The following is a 24,583-nucleotide window of genomic DNA, read 5'->3' on the forward strand; positions in this document are numbered from 1 at the left end:
GTAGTGATTTTCTGAATTTTTTCTTTTTCTTGTTTATTTACTGTGATTCTTGTGATAGCTGTATTGATGGGCACAAGATAAGTGTACAATTGCTGCGGCGGACATGTCAAATTGCAGTGCAACTGCCGGAAATTGAAGGTTTGTTTCACCTCCGAAACAACCAAAGCATTCCACCTGATTGATTGCTGACTTGCTGTTTAACTGCATCGTCCTCTCCTTTCAACGGTTGATTTCCGTCTCTTTCTTCCTACCGTGTCTCTATCTCTCTTTGTCTGTTTGAATATAGTCTCATAAATATAATAATAATGGGCCAGTGAGATTGGCCGACACAATTGCGTCAAGTGACATGCTGCCCTCTAGGAAAAATTGCAAAAATATAGAAAAATTGATCGGCACTTTTCAGAATGAGGGTGGCTATGGCATGTCCTAGTGTACGCAAACAAATATCTTAAGGCAGTTCAGAAGGTAGGGGATCGTTGGCCATGTCAGTCTCGTGTTGGCGTAAGCGTCGACGAGAGAGAGTTCGTGGGCGTAAACTTGTCTGTAAAGTCACAAACGTCAATCGTAGTGAATGTGAAACAACAACAAAAGTGATACTGTCAAATAGTGTAAACATTTGTTACCTGCAGTCGACGCAAGATGAAGAGAGCGACGGCTGCTGCCATAAACTCGACGGCTCCTATTGTGGCTAACCCGGCAACCCAACCCACCTTGTTCTCTTCAAACTACAAAAAAACAATGGATACAAGCAGAAGCCAAAGATAACGATGAGTCACATATCACATTCAAATTACCGCAAAAAAAAATAGTAATAGAAGCAATGAAAAATTACTCACCCAATTGTGGAGTTTCTGTCCGCAACCAATCTGTTTTCATTTTTTTGCGAGTTCGTCACAAAGGAAAGAGAAAGATAACAGCATATTTGTTAAATGCACTACCAAGAGTATAGTTTTAATGCTAATGCAAGAAAAACAAAATTTTAACAGGAGATCTACCGGCGTCAGCCGGACACAACCAACGGTTTTGCAGTCTTCTTTATCCGACATTTCCTTATTTCAAACTCAAACATACAGAAAAGCTTGCATACCAAGCTTTGATGAACGGCGACATCAATTTTGTCGTGATACGCTAATGACAAGCGGCTTTTTCTTTCCGTCATTCAACCTTTTTTAAGAATTCTTCCTTATGTGTACACCATCATGTAACAGATGTTTCAAACTTTTTTCCGGAACGTGTTAACAGTCACCTTTTTCGTCAACAGTTTTTGCATAATGAAACGTTATTATGTACCAGACCCTTAGTTTACGTCTGTTTTAGCGAGAAATAGAGAAGAAACAAAACCGCCTGTCATTTTCAAAGGAAAAGAAAAAATGTGGCAAAAACTGGTCGCAGCTTGACAACAAATCGCAAAATTTGTCGTTACAGTCGTCCGCTACGTAAACAAATACTTCTGTCTTCTTTTCACAAGAGTCGAGAAGATTGATGTTTTAAAGGGGGAAAAAAAGAACGGAATACGGCACCTGTTTTAAACGCATGTTTGGCGTAGTGAAGGTAGTCTCGTCCCAGTCTGACCGTGCTATCGCGCTGCCATCATCATCCGTGCTGTTGTCGGTATGCGGCTCGTAGCACGATTCGTCAATAGGCAATGTTGAATAGGCAAACTCTTGCGGTCCCGAAAATCCACAGCATTCCATCTATAGAATTGCAGGAAATGTTGGGATAGCGAAAACCAAGAAGTAAATAATCAAGTAGAACCAAGTCAGTCCGTCTATAACGACGTGTGGCATCGACCATCTGGCATTACCGCCTTGTGGTTTCATCCTATTGAGAGAGATTTATTCAAGTTCGTCTAACGTTTTTCCTGTAATATTTTTTTCCTTTAACGGCGTCGGCATATATGGGCCAGCCGCCGCCTATTCTCGTGCCACAAGTACCATCAAATGTTAGCTGAATGAAGAACAGCGCGTGCAATGTGCTGACATGTTGCCGCTGCTCGTAGCCTAAAACATGTCGAGACTTATTGTCTCCTATGTGGTTATTGTTTTTTAGCTTGCCCACCCATTTGCAACTACGATTTGAACGTCAATATTATTAAGTGTGGGGAAGTTGATGGTACACTTTCCGGTTGGGCGAACGTTTTTGCGACAAGCGGAAATGAAAAACAATTATTCAAAACAAGAAACACAAACATAGCAGTTCTGTAAAAGAATCAAATCTTTTAAAATACTAAATTGAGTAACAAGAAATTTACGGACACCTGCTGCTGCTGCTACATTCTTTTATCCTTCAAGAAAAAAACATGAACAAAACGTTGTTGAGAAATGAAATATCTCCATTTCAACCGAAGAGAATTAACATGCTGGCCATTTGCAATAAGGATATTCGAGAAGAAAAAAGAGAGACCAGACAAATTTTCAATTGCCTCAAGAACTGAATTAGACCCTATATTCCCACAACAAGTGTACTAAGAATACATGCCTCATTTTTCAGAAAAACTATATGCCCTTTGCTATATGTAATTTCACAAAACCCGACAAAACCTAAACGATTGCATGGGACTAGAACAAAATCGAGAACAAACCGAACACTTAGTGTGAAAAAATACAAACTCGTCTATCGAGGGTGTTGCTTTTCTCCCAAGATATGTACAATGCCTTAGGATCTGTGAAATCGTGATATTGAGATGAGAAAGATGGAAACCCAATTTACATTGTCTTTTGTAGAAAGGGCTGAACAAATTCCGGGTGGGCAGGGTCCTACTTTACTTGTGAGCCTAAGCCAATAATGCTAGCGATGGAAGTAGGCCGTTCATTTCAACAACTAAAAAATAAAAAAATAAAAAACGCCATCTGTTTGCTTAGTTTTTGTTTTGGGATCGGGTGGGATGTTCACTCAAGCGCGGCGTGGCTTGCCATATACTTCACTACGCCCGCCCCACTGACCGCTTTGCTAAAACCGGGCGCTATTTTAGAAAATCTGTCGACAATTGGGCGTTGAAAGAAGCGTTTCTCATTCTAACCTGCGGACAAGTATGGAGGGGAAGAGGGGAAGATAATTACTATCATTAACTTCACTACCCTTTCGCTAGACCATGCGTAGTTGGCAACAAAAGAGAGGTCACTTACGCTAGTTTGGATCATATTGCGGGTGCCTTGATTGAGCTCCAACCAACCATGCTCCACCACGTCCACCGTCTGTTTAACATGTAAAAATGTGAAAAGGGAAAAATTAGTTGTGCTACTAAAAACATGTAGGTACTATATTCAACAAAAAGGGAGGAGGAAACGCATAACTGACCTGAATTCGGACGATATTCAGAGTGATGATGCCGCCGATTTCTCCCAGGATACAAAGCACTGAAGCACCGAGGAACTGAATATTGAGATCGGAAGAAAATAACAAACAAGAAAAGCTAGATAGGGATGTTGAAAAAGAAAATATTCGTGACGAGAGAATCAAGTCGTCATTCAGCTGTCAGAGCATGGAATTTCACAACGTACCAAACGAACTAGCCATATACTTTGGCTGACTGTACCGACCCAGCCGATCAGCCCGTTGACGAACAAGAAAAATCCCAAAGCGATCACCGTATACGTAAAAATCTAATGGTGAACATAAATTAAGAAACAAAGCACAAATTCAAATGAAAGGACATCGAAAACAAATAATAAAACAATGCAGTAAATGGCCCTGTTTATGTACCAAAGTTCCGGACAGGAAACGGTTAACTGTCGTCGATGTGGCTAATACCCAAGCCATGTAGCCGATGACGATACATCCAAGAAACTGAACAACAAAAACGGGCATAATATTCATCGTTAAAATATTTCCAGTGGAACATTTTACAAAACAAATCACACTCACAAAAATTATGACGGAAAGTGCCGTCAAAACGTGTCGCATCCAGCCCCAGTTTTGCTTCTTAAACGACATGATGGTCGATCACAAGTAATTTCACTTGAAGTGAAGTAACCGAGCAAAATTCAGGGTGTCGACTAAGTAAAAAATTATCCAACAGCGAAGCACGAACGACGTCTTGTCTTTGCAATCTTTTTGGCAGCTTGAACGCAAAGAAGTTTCTATCCATCGACTGCTCGGGCTGCTATCTGGACATCAACTGGCTGCAGTGGCAACGAAAGCCTCTTGTTTTGAGAGTCCCGCTCGGCCCCTAGGTGTGCCACATTTTTCAACAGTACCAGTTTTGTCGGCAAGCAGTAGGACCCAGTTGCTAGTCGCAGCAGCCGGTGAATTCAGTTGCAACGTCAAATGACGGCCATTGTACAACACACGGAAGATAAACTAATAGCTATGTGATTTCTAAGAAAAAAAAAAAGAAAACACATTCTTTGTCAAGTCAACCTAGAATGGTTTCTTTCGTTTTGGAGACAGACGCAAAGAACTGAAGAGGCTAAAAAGGATGAATTCTTGATGAGATGATACTTAACACGATTCGGTTAAATGGTTATGGGAACAAACGCTTTCTAAACTTGTTTGCTTATAATCAATCTCTCTTGGTTTCAGCTTTCAAATTGTTCTACCGGAGAAATTCTCAATATCGAATCTTGTTTCGGTATCATTGAATATGCTATTCTATTCCAAATCTTTAGACAGTAATTAAGCCAATAAAGGTTGGTCAAGTTGGATTTTAATTCTCGTAGTATTTTTTCAATTCGAAAGAGCCACTGTATGGGAGGTTCGGATTTGCTTTTTGTTAACTAGGAATTCTTGATATTAACCCTAATAATGTTCTCCCCTCGCATGTCCGGCAATGCGGAAGTGAGCTCATCTGTCGTGGAACGGAAGTGCGGTGCAACAATAGTCACTCAAAAAATAAAAGATTTATTCTGAAAACAGGCCCTGCCTATGAATCAATTGATTAAATAACAAAAGGCGTGAATGGAGGGTGAATACGTCGCTAGATGAGCGAGTTAAACTTGGGGTAGCTTAAAATGCAGCATATCGTGACCATGAAATATATCTTCGTTATAGGTCAGTTCTTTTTGAATTTCAAGACTGTTTTTTAAAACAGTAAAATAGAGATATATTGCGTGTGTACGATTCAATATGTATGACGTATGTATGGTTTGTTCACGTTGTCTGTTGAACCGTCATTATTACATATTTTCGTGGGAACTAGGAATGGGCCACTTGATTTTTCTTCCCTCGTTCCCCATTACTGGGCAGCCGTACTATTTCATTCGTTATTTTTTTCGTACCATTAATAAACGAACTTCCAGTGGTGGTCGTTGTCTATAAATGTAGCACATGTAGAGTAAATAACAGTATAAGGCTGCTGCAACAAGTAGCCATATGGAAAGTCATGCGTTGGACTTGTGGGAGTAGACGAAACTCGGAAAGATTTTAGTTCTTTTTACCCTCTCATTACGTAGACTTCAGCTTCGTCAAGATTCTTCTTCTCAACCTCATTTCCAGTTGATTTCTAACGACTTAAAATTTGGGGGAAACTTGGTATCCTGAATCTAGTTGGTTGGGCTCGTTTCACACTGGAAAACGAGGGTGTGAATAATAAAAAAAATAAAATAAAATTTTTTCCCTTGTAACTCAACAAGAATCGTAAAGTATTGAGCCTGATTGCCTGACGAGTTGCAATTTCCTTTTTTCAAGACTTACTAAACGAAGAAGTTCTCTTCGTTTCCGCGCCATCTGCTGTGCTTTGTTTGCAATAACCATTTCGTTCGGTTTTTGACAGGTCTCTTGAACAGTCGAACAACGTCTGACAACACACGTCAAGAAAAATGGATTGGCTTCCTCTTGCTCTCAGTAACAAACCATAAAAAAAACCACCAATCTTTACTTTGATTACTTATATGTGCTTACATTTTTTCTCCATCAGGCTTATTATGTTTCGTTTTTAACATACCTTCTGGAATCGGCAAAGTGCTGGAACTTAGCGATAGGTAAAATTGAAGCTCTTTATCGATATATTGATCCTAGTATAATTACCTATTTCTCTCCTTCCTTCTGTCAAGATTCCTCGAAGTACGCAATGAAGGAGCCTGGTTTGTCATGGTATGATAATTTTTTTTTTTCGAATTAAAATTATTAAAAATAAGCAATTCACAATTACTTTTATTGTTCCTTTTGTTTTCAAAGTTCTATGCACCTTGGTGTGGTCACTGCAAAAAATTGGAGCCCATTTGGAACCAAGTTTCCCAGTCACTATATCCTCCAGTTGTACGGGTTGCTCAAGTGGATTGTACACGGTTCCCCAACGTAGCTTCTGAATTTAAAGTGAAAGGATTTCCTACTTTGATATTGTAATATTACTGAAAGGTTCTAGATTTAAAAATTCTTAACATTATGTTTATGTTGGTAGCATGAAAAATGGGGAGACATTCCATTACAAGGGAGAGAGGACCCGAGAAACCTTAGTTGATTATGCAGAGCGGATGGCTCTTCCACCCATTCAAGTCATTGGCGACTCAAACACCATGAAAAACAAAATCAACTCCCAGCAGAAATTTTTTCTTTATATTGGAGACAATGCAGGACCTACTTGGGTAAGTTTCCAGCAGCACAGTTTCTTTTTGAAAAGTCGTCAAGCGTAACTTTGCTGGTTGCAGGAAGCGTTCAATGTGACGGCGTATGAATTTCAACCATACATCTATTTTTATTCTATATCGCTCCCTGTTTTATTATCGAGTGGTATAGAAACCGTCGACCATGCACCTAGTGTAATGGTTTTCAAAGACGGCACCCATTATATTTACAAAAATGAGAAGCCGGTTGCTCTGGAAAACCGTTTAGAAGGGGAAGAAAGCGAGACGACCCCAGCCCAAACTGAATTAAGTAATATGAGAGACTGGATCAATCATGAAAGATTCCCGAATGTGGTTGAAATCAGTGGTGGAAACTTCCATCAAGTCATGAAAATAAAAAAATACATCGTCTTGGTTGTTACGGAAGTGGACAAAGTTGGTAGGATGCCGAAGCCCATGAGAGAGTAATTATTTTGTTCTTAGATTATTCACTAGCCATAACCTAACAATTTTTAAATCTTGGTTTGTTTTTATTTTTACAGCTACAAAGAAGCAATAGAGCGATTTGCTGAAACATATCATAGCATCTATCATGAGTATTCAGCAATTTATTCAACTTTATAATCTACGCAGCTTAGTAACATGTTTTCATTCCCTTTTTTCTTTTTCTTTTTTCCTTTTTTTTCTTTTTTTCCTTTTTTTTTCCTTTTTCTTTTTAAACATTTGCAGCAATTTCCTCTTTGGATGGACTGGGTCACCCGAATTAGCCAATTCTATAGCCATGACAACCCTACCAGTGCCAAGTTTAATCGTCATTAACGCGACCAATTACCTTCACCACATCCCTGAAAAACATATGGAAATATTGACCCCTGAAACTTTGGCTGATTTCCTCAACCGAATTCTTCAAAATGACATTGAGGTAACACAATAAAGCGAGGGAAGGTTGTTTTTCTTAATTAAGTTTTACATAAAACTATTGTAACCGTTACCCCCCCCCCCTTCATTCTCCTCATAATGGAACTAGGCTTATGGTGGTATGGGTGTGATGGCGCGAGCTAAGCGCATGTACTACGAAGGAACTACCACCCTGGCCGGCATGTGGTACGGCAACCCAGTTCTCACTAGCGTCATCATCGGACTCCCCTTGGGCTTCCTCAGCCTCATTTGCTACTCCATGTGGTGTGCCGATATCATGGACGCATCTGAAGATGATCAAAGTAATTTAAAGAATGAGAGAACCATTCGCAACATAAACGGTTAAAGTATTAATGACGGGCCATTGTTTTTTTTACTTTATCTTTACTTAACGACAGATGTTCGGGAAAAAGAAGATTAGGAAGCATATCCCTATATAGAATGAATCTTCTCTCTCCTCGTTTCCCCTTCGTACTTCTAGTCACCACGTGTTGTTCAGCAGCTGTTGCTGCTGGTTATTTTTGTGAATCGCATCGTCAGTGTGCCAAGTCTCAAGCGTTTGGATGCCACCAAGATCTTCTCTTGTTCTACGTCCAGCAGCCGCGCCCGCATCTCTACCATTTGTTCCCATTTTTGTGGTTTTCCTCACCACGCCCATCGTATTGATTTTGGCAAGCGTGACGTACTTAGATTGCTCCATACTTATCGCAGCAGCAAATTCTATACCTTTCAATGACAAGTCTTTGGTGAAAATTCGCCTTTTGGTGAATCACATCTAAAATGATTAGACACTTTCTGTTCACTCTATATTGACCGATGAGTAAACACAAGAATGGACAAAATATTTAGCCATATTTTTTTTTGTGGTTTTCTTTGTATTTTTGGTCTTTTGGCCCGCATTGACGTGTTTGCACCGGGAATCGAATTGGAGAATCGATCGTAGATCCAGGTCAAAGTCTCTCGTCGCTCCTGGCAACCATCGATATATAGACAGCAACTCCCGACATATGAGGCTTTTATTCAGGTATGGTAGTCGCGGGCTCAGTTACTCTTTGTCCTAACCAGGGTAATGATGGTTTCTTAAATTTTTTTGAATTTTTTATCGTGATTAAACTCAAAATCTTAGGTTCATCTGCTTCTTCTCTGTTCATCATGCCGAGACCACGTAGCGTTAGTAAGTTCTCCGCGTTCCGTTTAATTGGGTCAAATGAATCGCTTCAATGATTCAAACTAAGAACGACATATTATCCCTACCCATTTACATCCCCAAAATAGACGAGTACAACTTGCTACGACACCAAGTGGACCCTCTTACCGAGCCTGAATCACCGCCGCCAGCTCCTACGACGACCTACATAAGCGGTGCGGAACTGAGTCACATTACGCAAGATTGGAATTGGCCGTCTCCATTGCAGCGAATGGTGCGCTCTGTCGGCTGTGACTTACCGCAACATGTGGCTGAAAAATTCAGTAACGAACGTTTTATTTATGTTTTTCATGCGCAACAAGTGGGTAAAAGGAAAAAGAAGCCGATTTTTGTTGTTTCACTGCTGTCAGATGGATCATCACGCATAATCAACATGGCGGTACGTTCGAGTGAAGATGGGTGGGGGGCATCAGTAGATCAAAGGAACTACATTTTACTTCCAGTCCAGCACACAACTTACATTGGATTACGAGCTTACCATCTGTTAAGTCGAGGATATTAAAGGGCTGATATGTTTTACAAAACGTTTTCAATTTTTAAAAACAATATGTCTTCTTATTTGGGAATAAACCTAAGACGTCATGAATCGTGATCTCATAATCGGCGGTGATTATTGACGATCGATCTCCTCTCCTTCTTACAGGTGACCAACTCTCAGAAGCTAGGGCAAAAGCGGAAATTACTACCAACGGCCCGTCAAATCCATCCCAAGAACGAAAACCGTTTTTCCAGTCGATTCCAACCATCTCCATCGACGACGAAGTCGAGAAAGGAACAGAAAACGATTCAATTATGACATGGACCCGCCGTCCTACATTACACTCGATCGCTTCATCGTGTATTAGTGGAAACAGTTCAATGTAACCGTTTAATTTCATGTTGGCACATCACTATTCCCCTCTCATGTTTGTTGTGGATTCCTCTTGTTGCAGGACGGTTTTTTCAATCGACAAGAATCATTTTGTAACTTCGCGGATACAGCGACTTGTAAGCGCTTTTACCGATCGCGCCAAATCTCTCAAGGAACGCATTGCCCAACCGCCAACACCTTCAACTGATTCATCCGAGCGTGGTTTGTTGCAGTTGCAATTTCACGCCTTTTACCGGTCCTTGAATAAGTCTTATTATTTTTAGGCGAAAGAGGACCAGCACCTCTTCCTCCGCCCTTAAACTTACGCTACGATCCACCGAATGAACCCGATGGAACCAGAGGAGCGAAACCATTTCGCATCCCCAGCACGTTCCACCCTCAAAGTAATCGGAGTTAATCGGTCATTTCACACAGTATTGAACTGCGCTGTTTCGTCCTCAAGCACTTATTGGAATTTTTTACCGCCCTTTTGTTATAGGCTCAGTCTACATATCTTGGCTTTTTGTGGTCTCTTCAGCGTTCATGTACAATTTGTGGAGCGTTCCGCTTCGAATTACCTTTCCTTACCAAGATGACTCGAATATCTATTACTGGCTAGTTGCTGATTACGTAGCTGACGCGGTCTACCTAATCGACACTTTCCTCGTCCATCCGAGGCTCCGTTTTGTTCACGAAGGCAATTGGGTCGAGGATGTAACCGATTGCCGCAGAAACTACATCGCCAGCTTGGGATCAAAAGTACATAATCTGATGCTTATCACATTTTTTGACAGCTAATTTATTAACGGAAAAAGATTTTTCTAGATCGATATTTTATCCCTATTTCCATTGGATTTCCTCTATTTTTATTTTGGTCTTCAGAGCTCCCTTCTGCGTTTTCCTCGAATGATAAGAGTATGATACAATTATATACGTTACTGACTGTTAAAGTTAAGTTAAAAATAATCAAAAATTTCCAAACAAAGATTTTACCATTTTGGGAGTTCTTTGATCGTCTCGACATGATGGCACCATCTCCTTTCGTCATCCGTGTCAGCCGGACACTCTTCTACATGCTCTACTTGATCCATCTTAATGCCTGTGCTTATTTCTTCTATTCCAAGTGGTCTGGCATCGGCAATGATGCCTTCGTCTTCCAAGGAGAAGGAAATGCGTAAGTTTCCCACTTGCCATCGTTCATTTCCCCCAACAAAGAATAAAGCTAGCAGAATTAGCTGGTAACTTATTAATAACAAACATTCAAATGTGTTGTACCAACTCTTAAAAAATAACAGATATCTGCGCTGTTTTTACTTTGCCATGAAAACTGCCACAAAAATCGGAAAGAATCCTAAACCAGCCAATAATGTCGATAGGACGTTCATGATTTTCAACTGGCTTATTGGTGTTTTCGCTTGCGCAGCCATCATCGGCCAGGTAAGAAACCGATTCGGGCATTGGTTACAACCACCATTTCTTATATTTTGCGTCACGCTGACCAGTTTCACGTATTCCGATATTTCCGGTGGTAAAGATCAGGGATATTATGGCTGCAGCCGAAAGGAGCACAACCGAATACCGTGAACGTCTCGACCGCACTGTCCAGTTAATGAACCGTTTAAATTTGCCACCCAAGATTCAGGACCGTATCAGAATGTGGTTTACTTACAGCTGGTCGATGCAGAAGACGCTTGGTAAATTTAGCTTCGTTCTTCTTCATTGTTTATACCTTTAGAACTGACTGATGCAAATTTCGACATGCTATCAACAGATGAGATATCGTCACTTGTATCGTTGCCTCACAACATGCAAATGGATATTGCCATGAACGTCCATATCCAAACACTTTCCAAGGTGCAGCTTTTCCAGGATTGCGATTCTGCCTTAATTCGCGATTTAGTACTAAAACTGAAGCCCGTCCTTTTTCTACCGGGGGATTTGGTTTGCAAAAAGGTTTAAATGTTTTACCTGTTTCGTACAAATCGATATTATTAAGGATGAGTGACATTTATTCTACGCAGGGAGAAGTCGGAAAAGAGATGTACATTGTAAAAACTGGAACAGTTCAAGTCATGGGTGGACCGGCTAACGATAAAATATTGGTGGCATTAAGCGAAGGCAGTGTGTTTGGAGAAATTAGTTTATTGGCTGTTGGAGGAGGAAACCGAAGAATGGCGGATGTTAGGTAATTTGCACACAACCTAGTTATAGGATAAAATGAAAACCTCAAATTTTTTACTATACTTAAGGTCTCAGGGATTTTCCAATTTATTTGTTTTGAGCAAAAGCGATTTGAACGAGGCCCTCGAATATCATCCTGAGGCGCAGAAGATCTTACAAAGAAAAGCCAAGTAGGTTTATCTTAGCATTATGAAAATATCCTTAAATGGTGTTGTGGTAATCTCAGCTAACGTGATAAAAGGAAACTGGTGAAGAAAAGCTCCGAACGGCAGCTGTCTAGCGAGCCAATACTTACTCCTAAACCCCCCACACCTAAGCTAGTCAAAACTGTTCTTCAGGTACTAAAATCTTGTTCTATGCTCTAGACATAGCCATCTGTATTTATACTACACCGCAGAATTTGCGTTATGGGACAATGAGCAAGTTATCAAATCAGTGTTTCCCTTTATTGCACACACAGGCTATCTCAGCCGATTCGAAGACGAGACAATTTCTTCTACAAGGATCAGGAACAACATACAGAACAACGTCTTCGATGCCAAAGTTAGCGCACGCGTCTTTTCCTTCTGATTTTGGGGTTCCAAGGAGAAAACATGGAGCTGACGATGTTTTAATAGAAAAGGATGCACGATCGTACAGTGAAGAAGTTTTGCTGAAACCCAATTATCTTGCTGCCAATAGTCCGGGAGCTCCGACAATCAGACGCCATGTCTTTAAGGTTGCGTCCAATCGAATCGTTCCAGTCAACTTACGAAAGTCCGAATAAAAGCTTAAAAAATTCAAACGGAAAATGGGAGACCCATTCATTGTTCACGCGTCCAACCGTAATAAGCAGCACTCACCTTGTTACGAATTGTTTGATCATTGTTTAGCGCATAAAGCGTAATGGCATTCCCTTGGTACTATTATTAATGTTTACAACTGTTTTACTTTTCTACACGCTACTCCGGACGGCCATTACAAACTTATATACAATTAGATTTTTATGATTTTCTGGTATTCAATTTTTTAAAATTGTTATTTAGATAGTTTTATTTCCCTTAAAATTTCTTTATCTATAAGTCATACACTTTAGAATTTGGGCTAGAATTGTTTTTATTTCTGGCTCATCACCCGGCTCATCAGTTCTTGTCCGAATCGATTTTCTGTTTTTGTCCGAGAATTTATTTTCTGTTGTGGGCCGTAAAGTGTATTACAGATTGAACTGGAACAAAATGTTTTCGATGTACTGTACTACACATATGTACTTTTCACCAAACATGGGGCAATCAAACATAGGGTATCGTAATAAGTTCTCCAAAATCTACCCGCAAATTAGTTTCATTATTTTTCATCCTGCGGAAAAGGTCCCGTCGTCGTCTGCTCTAATGTTTGGAATTTGAATTTCGATACACCTACAAACTTTCCCAAAAAACAGCTCTTAAAAATGCCGAGTATAATTTTTTACAGTTTTTTTGCGTTCTTAGTACCTAGTACGAACACTTTGGTAAGTCCCCATTAATCACATATTAATATTACCACCGCATGCAAATAACAGTAATTTTTATCCGGATTTTATTTGCTTGACAGGATGCTAAGGCTAAAGATTTTCTTACCTCCGGCAACCACACCAGCAACTGGGCCGTTCTAGTCGATACTTCCCGTTTTTGGTTCAATTACAGACATGTAGCAAATGTATTATCCATCTACCGTAGCGTGAAAAGATTGGGAATTCCAGATAGCCAGATAATTTTGATGATTGCTGATGATATGGCCTGCAACCCACGAAATCCTCATCCAGCTGCTGTTTACAACAACGCAAATCAGCAAATTGATGTATATGGTGATGATGTTGAAGTGGATTATAGGGGTTATGAGGTATACTTACTGTAGAACTATTCACTCTTCAATTTTCATTGTTAAAATATTTTCATTTCAGGTAACTGTAGAAAACTTTATTCGGGTCCTCACTGGTCGTCTACCATCTTCAACTCCAAGATCTAAAAAATTGCTGACTGATACAGGAAGCAATGTTTTGATATACCTAACAGGCCATGGTGGTGATGGATTTTTGAAATTTCAAGATTCTGAAGAAATCACAAATGTTGATTTGGCAGATGCTATCCAACAGATGTGGGAAAAACAAAAGGTATAAGCCCAGTTTGCTGCTGAACATCCTGATCCTTCTATCTCACATAATTGACATTCTGTATTCACTCATGATTGACAGATATCATGAAATGCTGTTCATAGTTGACACTTGCCAAGCAGCTTCACTTTACCAGAAATTCTATTCTCCAAATGTGTTGGCGATTGGTAGCAGTTTGGTTGGGGAGGATTCTCTCTCACACCATGTCGATCCTGCCATTGGCGTCTATATAATTGATCGCTACACGTATTATGCCCTAGAATTTTTGGAACATGTTACCCCCACAAGTAATCATACCCTTGGCCAGTTTGTATGTTCTCTTAGAAATTGCCATCATCCTATGGATCATAATTTTGGTTGTTTTTTTTTAGCTCAAAGTCTGTCCGAAATATCTTTGCCTATCTACTGTCGGCTTTCGTAGCGACCTTTTCCAGCGGGACCCTAACAGAGTCTTTATTACAGATTTTTTTGGCTCTCAAAAACGGATTGAGATGGCAGCTGATCCGATAGTATTACCTCCACCATCAAATAAAAAATCAAGGTGAAACTTTATAAGTTTATTGTTCTATCACAAAGTTATCATGCGGTACTATTATTTCTGTAGTTTACCGCCTCGGGAAGCCGTACCGGGACGTGCATTACGTTACGCAGACCCTATTCCTCCATTATGCATTCACAGTTTGACATTTTAAAATTTAAGTCAGTTGATACGCGTTTAATGTGAAAGATTTACAGGGTTTGATACGAATTAATTTGTTTCATACATTTCCTAGCTTGTATCAGAGCATCTCTATTATCCACAACTTTAGCACACTTCAGAGCTTCTCTACAGGAATTTTCAGCCATTTTTAACAATTCTTTGGCATCCGCCGCAGACTTTTCCACTTGAGTCAGGTACACATTTGCTAGGTTAATAAAATAGTATGGAAGATCCTTCATGCCGTCATCCATCTGCACCTCTTGAGCGAGGACTAGAGCTGTATTTAAACAATCTACGGCATCTTCAAGTCGGTTCATCAACGTGTAGGCAGCAGCCATATTATTAAGCTGAAGCAGGCTGTGTGGATGGTGTTTGCCATTAATTTTAACTGAAATCTCATGTGATTTCTTGAATAAAGCTAAGGATTGTGTAAAATCTCCTCTTCTATGGACGCAATCCCCAAACCAAGAGAGGATTAATGAATAAAGGGCAAGGGTGTCAAAATCATCTTCACCTTTTTTTATCTTGGCTTCCAGGTGATGAATGCAAAAGTTAAATCCTTCACAAGCTTTAACTTCTTCATGAAACATAGCATACAAATTTGCAAGTTTTGCACTAATGTGAATGATGGAATTGTGACTCTGAGCCACTCCATCAGTCACTAGCTGTTTAATCAAATCAACAAACAGCTTTTCTGCTTTTTTGAAGTCCCCAGCCTCGTAAGCATTATTGGCCATATCATCGATAATATATTTTTGGGCATCATGATGTTGGATTTCATAGGCTGCTCGCAATGCTAAATGAAGTAATTGCTCTGACTTCTTGAATTCTTTCCTCTGTCAACATAATCCCCAGAATCCTGTAAAATTTAAATAATGTTGAATTGTCAAATATCTATACCTCTTGAGAAAGCTTTGCCAATTTAATCATGTGAATAATTTTTTCTTCACCAAGTCGCTCCTTGTTCTCTTCTTTAACTTTGGTACCCAAAATACTCATCAATCCCACAAAACCAAAACACTTTGATATGGTGGACTGGTTATTCCCTTCATTTTCCTTGTTTGCCGACTTGCCATTTTGCAAACCTGTGGGCGGCTTATGTAACGTAGAGTTGGTTGAAAGACAATGAGGGTTAATTGGAATTCCAGATGTAGTTGCTTTTATCGATAGCTGTTTTACTGACATTCTTGAATACTGCATCACCATGCGAGCCAAACTGCACCACGAATGTTTCTGCTGCGAAAACATTTTTGTACCGTGAGCTTAAGTTAAGAGCGTGTATATTATCGAACACTTGCATGGACTAGGCCTACTCTAACCCAAGGCCTACTTAATGCTTAAGGCCTGTAAACTCGTATACCTCCTATGGCGGTGACGCGTTACCTGGCAACAACCAATCAGAGGAAAAACAAGGGTTACGACGACACCATCTAGCGTTCGCTACTGCTAATGCTTCGAAAACCTAAATACAAGATTAAGCAAAAACAGGGTTTCCCTTTTAAGTCCAACATTTCCAACTGTCGTTTAAAAAAAACACACCACCCTGGGGGTTGCAAAAATGTCCCGACCTGTTACTTGCCTAAAAGCGTAATACCTTAAGGCATAACAAAATGTATAGACTTACCCAACCCTGCCCTATGTGTCCATCACCCCGTCTACCCTCCCTCTTAAAGAAAAACAAACAAAAAACCCTTTACCCCGCCAATAGGTGGCTTTAAAAAAATTAAATCGGTGTTCGGATTTTTGTGCGGGATACTAGATGCCCTCACTCCGTTCAGGAAGTTCCCGATAGGGTCCGGCCTGGTCGCCATTTCGCCATAGAATCTCGGAAACCGTTTGTCCTTACGACAAAACTGACAATGTATCCATGTACTATGAAGACGAAGCGTGCGGTAATCATCCCCGCTTCATCCTGCCTTCCCACTTTTGCAAAATCGGCCAAAAAAAATGACATCTCTTAAAATTCTCCAAAAATAACACGACATAATCGAAATTGAACGCTGATTTTGATTTAGTGATTAGTTTTCGCGGTATAACAGCCGTTTCAAAAATTAACGAAAACAGTGCTGTTAGCGCAACAACTTAATTTAGGGTTTTTTACGTTTAAATCAAATACTATGAGACCAATAGGAAACTAAACCTGATTTTCGTGATTATCATTCAATTCTGAATCGAATTCATGTATTTCAAGGAAAATATTAAATTTTGCCAAAAATGAGAATCCCACTTTTGTCAAAATCGGCCAAAAACGACATCTCTTGAAATTATAAAAAAATTAAACGGCATAATCGAAATTGAACGCTGATTTCGATTTAGTCATTGGTTTTCTCGTTAAACCAGCAGTTTCAAAAAATAACGAAAACAGTGCTGTTAGCGCCACAACTTAATTTATGGTTTTTAACGTTTAAATAAAAAACTATAAGACCAATATGAAAATAAACCGGATTTTCGTGATTTTTATTCAATTCTGAATAGAATTCATGTATTTCAAGCAAAATATGAAATTTTGCCAAAAATGAAAAAGTGGGAAGGGTATAGTCTTCCCACTTTTGTCAAAATCGGCCAAAAATGACATCTCTTGAAATTATCAAAAAATGAAACGGCATAATCGAAATTTAACGCTGATTTCGATTTAGCCATTGGTTTTCTCGTTAAACCAGCCGTTTCAAAAATTTACGAAAACAGTGCTGTTAGCGCCACAACTTAATTTATGGTTTTTAACGTTTAAATAAAAAGCTATGAGACCAATAGGAAAATAAACTTGATTTTCGTGATTTTCATTAAATTCTGAATCGAATTCATGTATTTCAAGCTAAATATGAAATTTTGCCAAAAATGAAAAAGTGGGAAGGGTATAGTCTTCCCACTTTTGTCAAAATCGGCCAAAAATGACATCTCTTGAAATTATCAAAAAATGAAACGGCATAATCGAAATTGAACGCTGATTTCGATTTAGTCATTGGTTTTCTCGTTAAACCAGCAGTTTCAAAAAATAACGAAAACAGTGCTGTTAGCGCCACAACTTAATTTATGGTTTTTAACGTTTAAATAAAAAGCTATGAGACCAATAGGAAAATAAACTTGATTTTCGTGATTTTCATTAAATTCTGAATCGAATTCATGTATTTCAAGCTAAATATGAAATTTTGCCAAAAATGAAAAAGTGGGAAGGGTATAGTCTTCCCACTTTTGTCAAAATCGGCCAAAAATGACATCTCTTGAAATTATCAAAAAATGAAACGGCATAATCGAAATTGAACGCTGATTTCGATTTAGTCATTGGTTTTCTCGTTAAACCAGCAGTTTCAAAAAATAACGAAAACAGTGCTGTTAGCGCCACAACTTAATTTATGGTTTTTAACGTTTAAATAAAAAACTATAAGACCAATAGGAAAATAAACCGGATTTTCGTGATTTTCATTCAATTCTGAATCGAATTCATGTATTTCAAGCTAAATATGAAATTTTGCCAAAAATGAAAAAGTGGGAAGGGTATAGCCTTCCCACTTTTGTCAAAATCGGCCAAAAACGACATCTCTTGAAATTATAAAAAAATTAAACGGCATAATCGAAATTGAACGCTGATTTCGATTTAGTCATTGGTTTTCTCGTTAAACCAGCAGTTTCAAAAAATAACGAAAACAGTGCTGTTAGCGCCACAACTTAATTTATGGTTTTTAACGTTTAAATAAAAAACTATAAGACCAATATGAAAATAAACCGGATTTTCGTGATTTTTATTCAATTCTGAATAGAATTCATGTATTTCAAGCAAAATATGAAATTTTGCCAAAAATGAAAAAGTGGGAAGGGTATAGCCTTCCCACTTTTGTCAAAATCGGCCAAAAACGACATCTCTTGAAATTATAAAAAAATTAAACGGCATAATCGAAATTGAACGCTGATTTCGATTTAGTCATTGGTTTTCTCGTTAAACCAGCAGTTTCAAAAAATAACGAAAACAGTGCTGTTAGCGCCACAACTTAATTTATGGTTTTTAACGTTTAAATAAAAAGCTATGAGACCAATAGGAAAATAAACTTGATTTTCGTGATTTTCATTAAATTCTGAATCGAATTCATGTATTTCAAGCAAAATATGAAATTTTGCCAAAAATGAAAAAGTGGGAAGGGTATAGTCTTCCCACTTTTGTCAAAATCGGCCAAAAATGACATCTCTTGAAATTATCAAAAAATGAAACGGCATAATCGAAATTTAACGCTGATTTCGATTTAGCCATTGGTTTTCTCGTTAAACCAGCCGTTTCAAAAATTTACGAAAACAGTGCTGTTAGCGCCACAACTTAATTTATGGTTTTTAACGTTTAAATAAAAAACTATAAGACCAATAGGAAAATAAACCGGATTTTCGTGATTTTTATTCAATTCTGATTAGAATTCATGTATTTCAAGCAAAATATGAAATTTTGCCAAAAATGAAAAAGTGGGAAGGGTATAGCCTTCCCACTTTTGTCAAAATCGGCCAAAAACGACATCTCTTGAAATTATAAAAAAATGAAACGGCATAATCGAAATTGAACGCTGATTTCGATTTAGTCATTGGTTTTCTCGTTAAACCAGCAGTTTCAAAAAATAACGAAAACAGTGCTGTTAGCGCCACAACTTAATTTATGGTTTTTAACGTTTAAATAAAAAGCTATGAGACCAATAGGAAAATAAACTTGATTTTCGTGATTTTCATTAAATTCTGAATCGAATTCATGTATTTCAAGCTAAATATGAAATTTTGCCAAAAATGAAAAAGTGGGAAGGGTATAGTCTTCCCACTTTTGTCAAAATCGGCCAAAAATGACATCTCTTGAAATTATCAAAAAATGAAACGGCATAATCGAAATTGAACGCTGATTTCGATTTAGTCATTGGTTTTCTCGTTAAACCAGCAGTTTCAAAAAATAACGAAAACAGTGCTGTTAGCGCCATAACTTAATTTATGGTTTTTAACGTTTAAATAAAAAACTATAAGACCAAAAGGAAAATAAACCGGATTTTCGTGATTTTCATTCAATTCTGAATCGAATTCATGTATTTCAAGCTAAATATGAAATTTTGCCAAAAATGAAAAAGTGGGAAGGGTATAGCCTTCCCACTTTTGTCAAAATCGGCCAAAAACGACATCTCTTGAAATTATAAAAAAATTCAACGGCATAATCGAAATTGAACGCTGATTTCGATTTAGTCATTGGTTTTCTCGTTAAACCAGCAGTTTCAAAAAATAACGAAAACAGTGCTGTTAGCGCCACAACTTAATTTATGGTTTTTAACGTTTAAATAAAAAACTATAAGACCAATATGAAAATAAACCGGATTTTCGTGATTTTTATTCAATTCTGAATAGAATTCATGTATTTCAAGCAAAATATGAAATTTTGCCAAAAATGAAAAAGTGGGAAGGGTATAGTCTTCCCACTTTTGTCAAAATCGGCAAAAATGACATCTCTTGAAATTATCAAAAAATGAAACGGCATAATCGAAATTTAACGCTGATTTCGATTTAGCCATTGGTTTTCTCGTTAAACCAGCCGTTTCAAAATTTACGAAAACAGTGCTGTTAGCGCCACAACTTAATTTATGGTTTTTAACGTTTAAATAAAAAGCTATGAGACCAATAGGAAAATAAACTTGATTTTCGTGATTTTCATTAAATTCTGAATCGAATTCATGTATTTCAAGCTAAATATGAAATTTTGCCAAAAATGAAAAAGTGGGAAGGGTATAGTCTTCCCACTTTTGTCAAAATCGGCCAAAAATGACATCTCTTGAAATTATCAAAAAATGAAACGGCATAATCGAAATTGAACGCTGATTTCGATTTAGTCATTGGTTTTCTCGTTAAACCAGCAGTTTCAAAAAATAACGAAAACAGTGCTGTTAGCGCCACAACTTAATTTATGGTTTTGACGTTTAAATAAAAAGCTATGAGACCAATAGGAAAATAAACTTGATTTTCGTGATTTTCATTAAATTCTGAATCGAATTCATGTATTTCAAGCTAAATATGAAATTTTGCCAAAAATGAAAAAGTGGGAAGGGTATAGTCTTCCCACTTTTGTCAAAATCGGCCAAAAATGACATCTCTTGAAATTATCAAAAAATGAAACGGCATAATCGAAATTGAACGCTGATTTCGATTTAGTCATTGGTTTTCTCGTTAAACCAGCAGTTTCAAAAAATAACGAAAACAGTGCTGTTAGCGCCACCACTTAATTTATGGTTTTTAACGTTTAAATAAAAAACTATAAGACCAATAGGAAAATAAACCGGATTTTCGTGATTTTCATTCAATTCTGAATCGAATTCATGTATTTCAAGCTAAATATGAAATTTTGCCAAAAATGAAAAAGTGGGAAGGGTATTGCCTTCCCACTTTTGTCAAAATCGGCCAAAAACGACATCTCTTGAAATTATAAAAAAATTAAACGGCATAATCGAAATTGAACGCTGATTTCGATTTAGTCATTGGTTTTCTCGTTAAACCAGCAGTTTCAAAAAATAACGAAAACAGTGCTGTTAGCGCCACAACTTAATTTATGGTTTTTAACGTTTAAATAAAAAGCTATGAGACCAATAGGAAAATAAACTTGATTTTCGTGATTTTCATTAAATTCTGAATCGAATTCATGTATTTCAAGCTAAATATGAAATTTTGCCAAAAATGAAAAAGTGGGAAGGGTATAGTCTTCCCACTTTTGTCAAAATCGGCCAAAAATGACATCTCTTGAAATTATCAAAAAATGAAACGGCATAATCGAAATTGAACGCTGATTTCGATTTAGTCATTGGTTTTCTCGTTAAACCAGCAGTTTCAAAAAATAACGAAAACAGTGCTGTTAGCGCCACAACTTAATTTATGGTTTTTAACGTTTAAATAAAAAACTATAAGACCAATAGGAAAATAAACCGGATTTTCGTGATTTTCATTCAATTCTGAATCGAATTCATGTATTTCAAGCTAAATATGAAATTTTGCCAAAAATGAAAAAGTGGGAAGGGTATAGCCTTCCCACTTTTGTCAAAATCGGCCAAAAACGACATCTCTTGAAATTATAAAAAAATTAAACGGCATAATCGAAATTGAACGCTGATTTCGATTTAGTCATTGGTTTTCTCGTTAAACCAGCAGTTTCAAAAAATAACGAAAACAGTGCTGTTAGCGCCACAACTTAATTTATGGTTTTTAACGTTTAAATAAAAAACTATAAGACCAATATGAAAATAAACCGGATTTTCGTGATTTTTATTCAATTCTGAATAGAATTCATGTATTTCAAGCAAAATATGAAATTTTGCCAAAAATGAAAAAGTGGGAAGGGTATAGTCTTCCCACTTTTGTCAAAATCGGCCAAAAATGACATCTCTTGAAATTATCAAAAAATGAAACGGCATAATCGAAATTTAACGCTGATTTCGATTTAGCCATTGGTTTTCTCGTTAAACCAGCCGTTTCAAAAATTTACGAAAACAGTGCTGTTAGCGCCACAACTTAATTTATGGTTTTTAACGTTTAAATAAAAAACTATAAGACCAATAGGAAAATAAACCGGATTTTCGTGATTTTTATTCAATTCTGATTAGAATTCATGTATTTCAAGCAAAATATGAAATTTTGCCAAAAATGAAAAAGTGGGAAGGGTATAGCCTTCCCACTTTTGTCAAAATCGGCCAAAAACGACATCTCTTGAAATTATAAAAAAATGAAACGGCATAATCGGAATTGAACGCTGATTTCGATTTAGTCATTGGTTTTCTCGTTAAACCAGCAGTTTCAAAAAATAACGAAAACAGTGCTGTTAGCGCCACAACTTAATTTATGGTTTTTAACGTTTAAATAAAAAACTATAAGACCAATAGGAAAATAAACTTGATTTTCGTGATTTTCATTAAATTCTGAATCGAATTCATGTATTTCAAGCTAAATATGAAATTTTGCCAAAAATGAAAAAGTGGGAAGGGTATAGTCTTCCCACTTTTGTCAAAATCGGCCAAAAATGACATCTCTTGAAATTATCAAAAAATGAAACGGCATAATCGAAATTGAACGCTGATTTCGATTTAGTCATTGGTTTTCTCGTTAAACCAGCCGTTTCAAAATTTACGAAAACAGTGCTGTTAGCGCCACAACTTAATTTATGGTTTTTAACGTTTAAATAAAAAGCTATGAGACCAATAGGAAAATAAACTTGATTTTCGTGATTTTCATTAAATTCTGAATCGAATTCATGTATTTCAAGCTAAATATGAAATTTTGCCAAAAATGAAAAAGTGGGAAGGGTATAGTCTTCCCACTTTTGTCAAAATCGGCCAAAAATGACATCTCTTGAAATTATCAAAAAATGAAACGGCATAATCGAAATTGAACGCTGATTTCGATTTAGTCATTGGTTTTCTCGTTAAACCAGCAGTTTCAAAAAATAACGAAAACAGTGCTGTTAGCGCCACAACTTAATTTATGGTTTTTAACGTTTAAATAAAAAGCTATGAGACCAATAGGAAAATAAACTTGATTTTCGTGATTTTCATTAAATTCTGAATCGAATTCATGTATTTCAAGCTAAATATGAAATTTTGCCAAAAATGAAAAAGTGGGAAGGGTATAGTCTTCCCACTTTTGTCAAAATCGGCCAAAAATGACATCTCTTGAAATTATCAAAAAATGAAACGGCATAATCGAAATTGAACGCTGATTTCGATTTAGTCATTGGTTTTCTCGTTAAACCAGCAGTTTCAAAAAATAACGAAAACAGTGCTGTTAGCGCCACAACTTAATTTATGGTTTTTAACGTTTAAATAAAAACTATAAGACCAATAGGAAAATAAACCGGATTTTCGTGATTTTCATTCAATTCTGAATCGAATTCATGTATTTCAAGCTAAATATGAAATTTTGCCAAAAATGAAAAAGTGGGAAGGGTATAGCCTTCCCACTTTTGTCAAAATCGGCCAAAAACGACATCTCTTGAAATTATAAAAAAATTAAACGGCATAATCGAAATTGAACGCTGATTTCGATTTAGTCATTGGTTTTCTCGTTAAACCAGCAGTTTCAAAAAATAACGAAAACAGTGCTGTTAGCGCCACAACTTAATTTATGGTTTTTAACGTTTAAATAAAAACTATAAGACCAATAGGAAAATAAACCGGATTTTCGTGATTTTCATTCAATTCTGAATCGAATTCATGTATTTCAAGCTAAATATGAAATTTTGCCAAAAATGAAAAAGTGGGAAGGGTATAGTCTTCCCACTTTTGTCAAAATCGGCCAAAAATGACATCTCTTGAAATTATAAAAAAATGAAACGGCATAATCGAAATTGAACGCTGATTTCGATTTAGTCATTGGTTTTCTCGTTAAACCAGCAGTTTCAAAAAATAACGAAAACAGTGCTGTTAGCGCCACAACTTAATTTATGGTTTTTAACGTTTAAATAAAAAACTATAAGACCAATAGGAAAATAAACCGGATTTTCGTGATTTTCATTCAATTCTGAATCGAATTCATGTATTTCAAGCTAAATATGAAATTTTGCCAAAAATGAAAAAGTGGGAAGGGTATAGCCTTCCCACTTTTGTCAAAATCGGCCAAAAACGACATCTCTTGAAATTATAAAAAAATTAAACGGCATAATCGAAATTGAACGCTGATTTCGATTTAGTCATTGGTTTTCTCGTTAAACCAGCAGTTTCAAAAAATAACGAAAACAGTGCTGTTAGCGCCACAACTTAATTTATGGTTTTTAACGTTTAAATAAAAAACTATAAGACCAATATGAAAATAAACCGGATTTTCGTGATTTTTATTCAATTCTGAATAGAATTCATGTATTTCAAGCAAAATATGAAATTTTGCCAAAAATGAAAAAGTGGGAAGGGTATAGTCTTCCCACTTTTGTCAAAATCGGCCAAAAATGACATCTCTTGAAATTATCAAAAAATGAAACGGCATAATCGAAATTTAACGCTGATTTCGATTTAGCCATTGGATTTCTCGTTAAACCAGCCGTTTCAAAAATTTACGAAAACAGTGCTGTTAGCGCCACAACTTAATTTATGGTTTTTAACGTTTAAATAAAAAGCTATGAGAC

At 37.1% G+C, this 24,583-nt stretch overlaps 4 protein-coding genes and 1 pseudogene across 5 annotated transcripts; 3 read left to right on the forward strand and 2 right to left on the reverse strand.

Annotated features, from left to right (window-relative positions):
* Positions 1-4: 4 nt before the first annotated feature.
* On the reverse strand, positions 5-4,138 carry LOC116916175 (tetraspanin-18). The gene is made up of 9 exons (XM_032921388.2): positions 3,865-4,138; positions 3,703-3,786; positions 3,501-3,602; positions 3,298-3,372; positions 3,126-3,194; positions 1,521-1,694; positions 837-866; positions 624-725; positions 5-541 (listed from the first exon to the last, which is right to left on the reverse strand). Exons 1-9 carry the CDS (start codon positions 3,931-3,933, stop codon positions 449-451), a joined length of 798 nt encoding a protein of 265 aa, XP_032777279.1. The 5' UTR covers positions 3,934-4,138; the 3' UTR covers positions 5-448.
* Positions 4,139-5,633: 1,495 nt separating this feature from the next.
* On the forward strand, positions 5,634-8,262 carry LOC123467584 (protein disulfide-isomerase TMX3-like). The gene is made up of 10 exons (XM_045167456.1): positions 5,634-5,781; positions 5,855-5,918; positions 5,991-6,030; positions 6,115-6,278; positions 6,338-6,521; positions 6,585-6,964; positions 7,043-7,096; positions 7,230-7,422; positions 7,528-7,720; positions 7,817-8,262. Exons 1-10 carry the CDS (start codon positions 5,757-5,759, stop codon positions 7,837-7,839), a joined length of 1,320 nt encoding a protein of 439 aa, XP_045023391.1. The 5' UTR covers positions 5,634-5,756; the 3' UTR covers positions 7,840-8,262.
* Positions 8,263-8,311: 49 nt separating this feature from the next.
* Positions 8,312-12,874, forward strand: LOC116933621 (cyclic nucleotide-gated cation channel beta-1-like). Of its 2 annotated transcripts, XM_045167452.1 has the most exons (16): positions 8,312-8,442; positions 8,545-8,592; positions 8,694-8,888; positions 9,269-9,485; positions 9,558-9,697; positions 9,760-9,879; positions 9,975-10,234; positions 10,301-10,390; positions 10,462-10,649; positions 10,771-10,912; positions 11,010-11,169; positions 11,247-11,428; positions 11,497-11,660; positions 11,725-11,826; positions 11,898-11,994; positions 12,117-12,874. In XM_045167452.1, exons 2-16 carry the CDS (start codon positions 8,571-8,573, stop codon positions 12,420-12,422), a joined length of 2,385 nt encoding a protein of 794 aa, XP_045023387.1. In that variant the 5' UTR covers positions 8,312-8,442; positions 8,545-8,570; the 3' UTR covers positions 12,423-12,874. The 2 variants fall into 2 exon arrangements, with proteins under 2 accessions (XP_045023387.1, XP_045023388.1); XM_045167453.1 differs by lacking the exon at positions 12,117-12,874 and having other exon boundaries at positions 11,883-11,994.
* Positions 12,875-12,983: 109 nt separating this feature from the next.
* Positions 12,984-14,563, forward strand: LOC123467587 (annotated as a pseudogene).
* LOC123467585 (tetratricopeptide repeat protein 19 homolog, mitochondrial-like) lies at positions 14,327-15,826 on the reverse strand. Its single transcript, XM_045167457.1, has 2 exons — positions 15,385-15,826; positions 14,327-15,320 (listed from the first exon to the last, which is right to left on the reverse strand). The coding sequence occupies exons 1-2, from the start codon at positions 15,730-15,732 to the stop codon at positions 14,514-14,516; spliced, it is 1,155 nt and encodes a 384-aa protein (XP_045023392.1). The 5' UTR covers positions 15,733-15,826; the 3' UTR covers positions 14,327-14,513.
* Between the last annotated feature and the right edge of the window lie 8,757 nt (positions 15,827-24,583).

Source organism: Daphnia magna, unplaced genomic scaffold, assembly GCF_020631705.1.
Source record: "Daphnia magna isolate NIES unplaced genomic scaffold, ASM2063170v1.1 Dm_contigs199, whole genome shotgun sequence".
In the NCBI taxonomy this organism is placed as follows: Eukaryota; Metazoa; Arthropoda; class Branchiopoda; order Diplostraca; family Daphniidae; genus Daphnia; species Daphnia magna.

Bases quoted from the DNA above. Each gene is read 5' to 3' on its own strand.
- LOC116916175 (XM_032921388.2), bottom strand. From the start codon at position 3,933: ATGTCGTTTAAGAAGCAAAACTGGGGCTGGATGCGACACGTTTTGACG. The intron at 867-1,520 runs GTGCCGTATTCC...AAATGAAAACAG, and splicing joins CAAACATGCGTTTAAAACAG to ATTGGTTGCGGACAGAAACT. The intron at 726-836 runs GTGAGTAATTTT...GTTTTTTTGTAG, and splicing joins GACAGAAACTCCACAATTGG to TTTGAAGAGAACAAGGTGGG.
- LOC123467584 (XM_045167456.1), top strand. From the start codon at position 5,757: ATGGATTGGCTTCCTCTTGCTCTCA. The intron at 6,522-6,584 runs GTAAGTTTCCAG...TGCTGGTTGCAG, and splicing joins ACAATGCAGGACCTACTTGG to GAAGCGTTCAATGTGACGGC. The intron at 7,423-7,527 runs GTAACACAATAA...TAATGGAACTAG, and splicing joins TTCTTCAAAATGACATTGAG to GCTTATGGTGGTATGGGTGT.
- LOC116933621 (XM_045167452.1), top strand. From the start codon at position 8,571: ATGCCGAGACCACGTAGCGTTA. The intron at 10,650-10,770 runs GTAAGTTTCCCA...AAAAAATAACAG, and splicing joins TTCCAAGGAGAAGGAAATGC to ATATCTGCGCTGTTTTTACT. The intron at 11,661-11,724 runs GTAATTTGCACA...ACTATACTTAAG, and splicing joins CGAAGAATGGCGGATGTTAG to GTCTCAGGGATTTTCCAATT.
- LOC123467585 (XM_045167457.1), bottom strand. From the start codon at position 15,732: ATGTTTTCGCAGCAGAAACATTCGTGGTGCAGTTTGGCTCGCATGGTG. The intron at 15,321-15,384 runs GTATAGATATTT...TTATGTTGACAG, and splicing joins TGGCAAAGCTTTCTCAAGAG to AGGAAAGAATTCAAGAAGTC.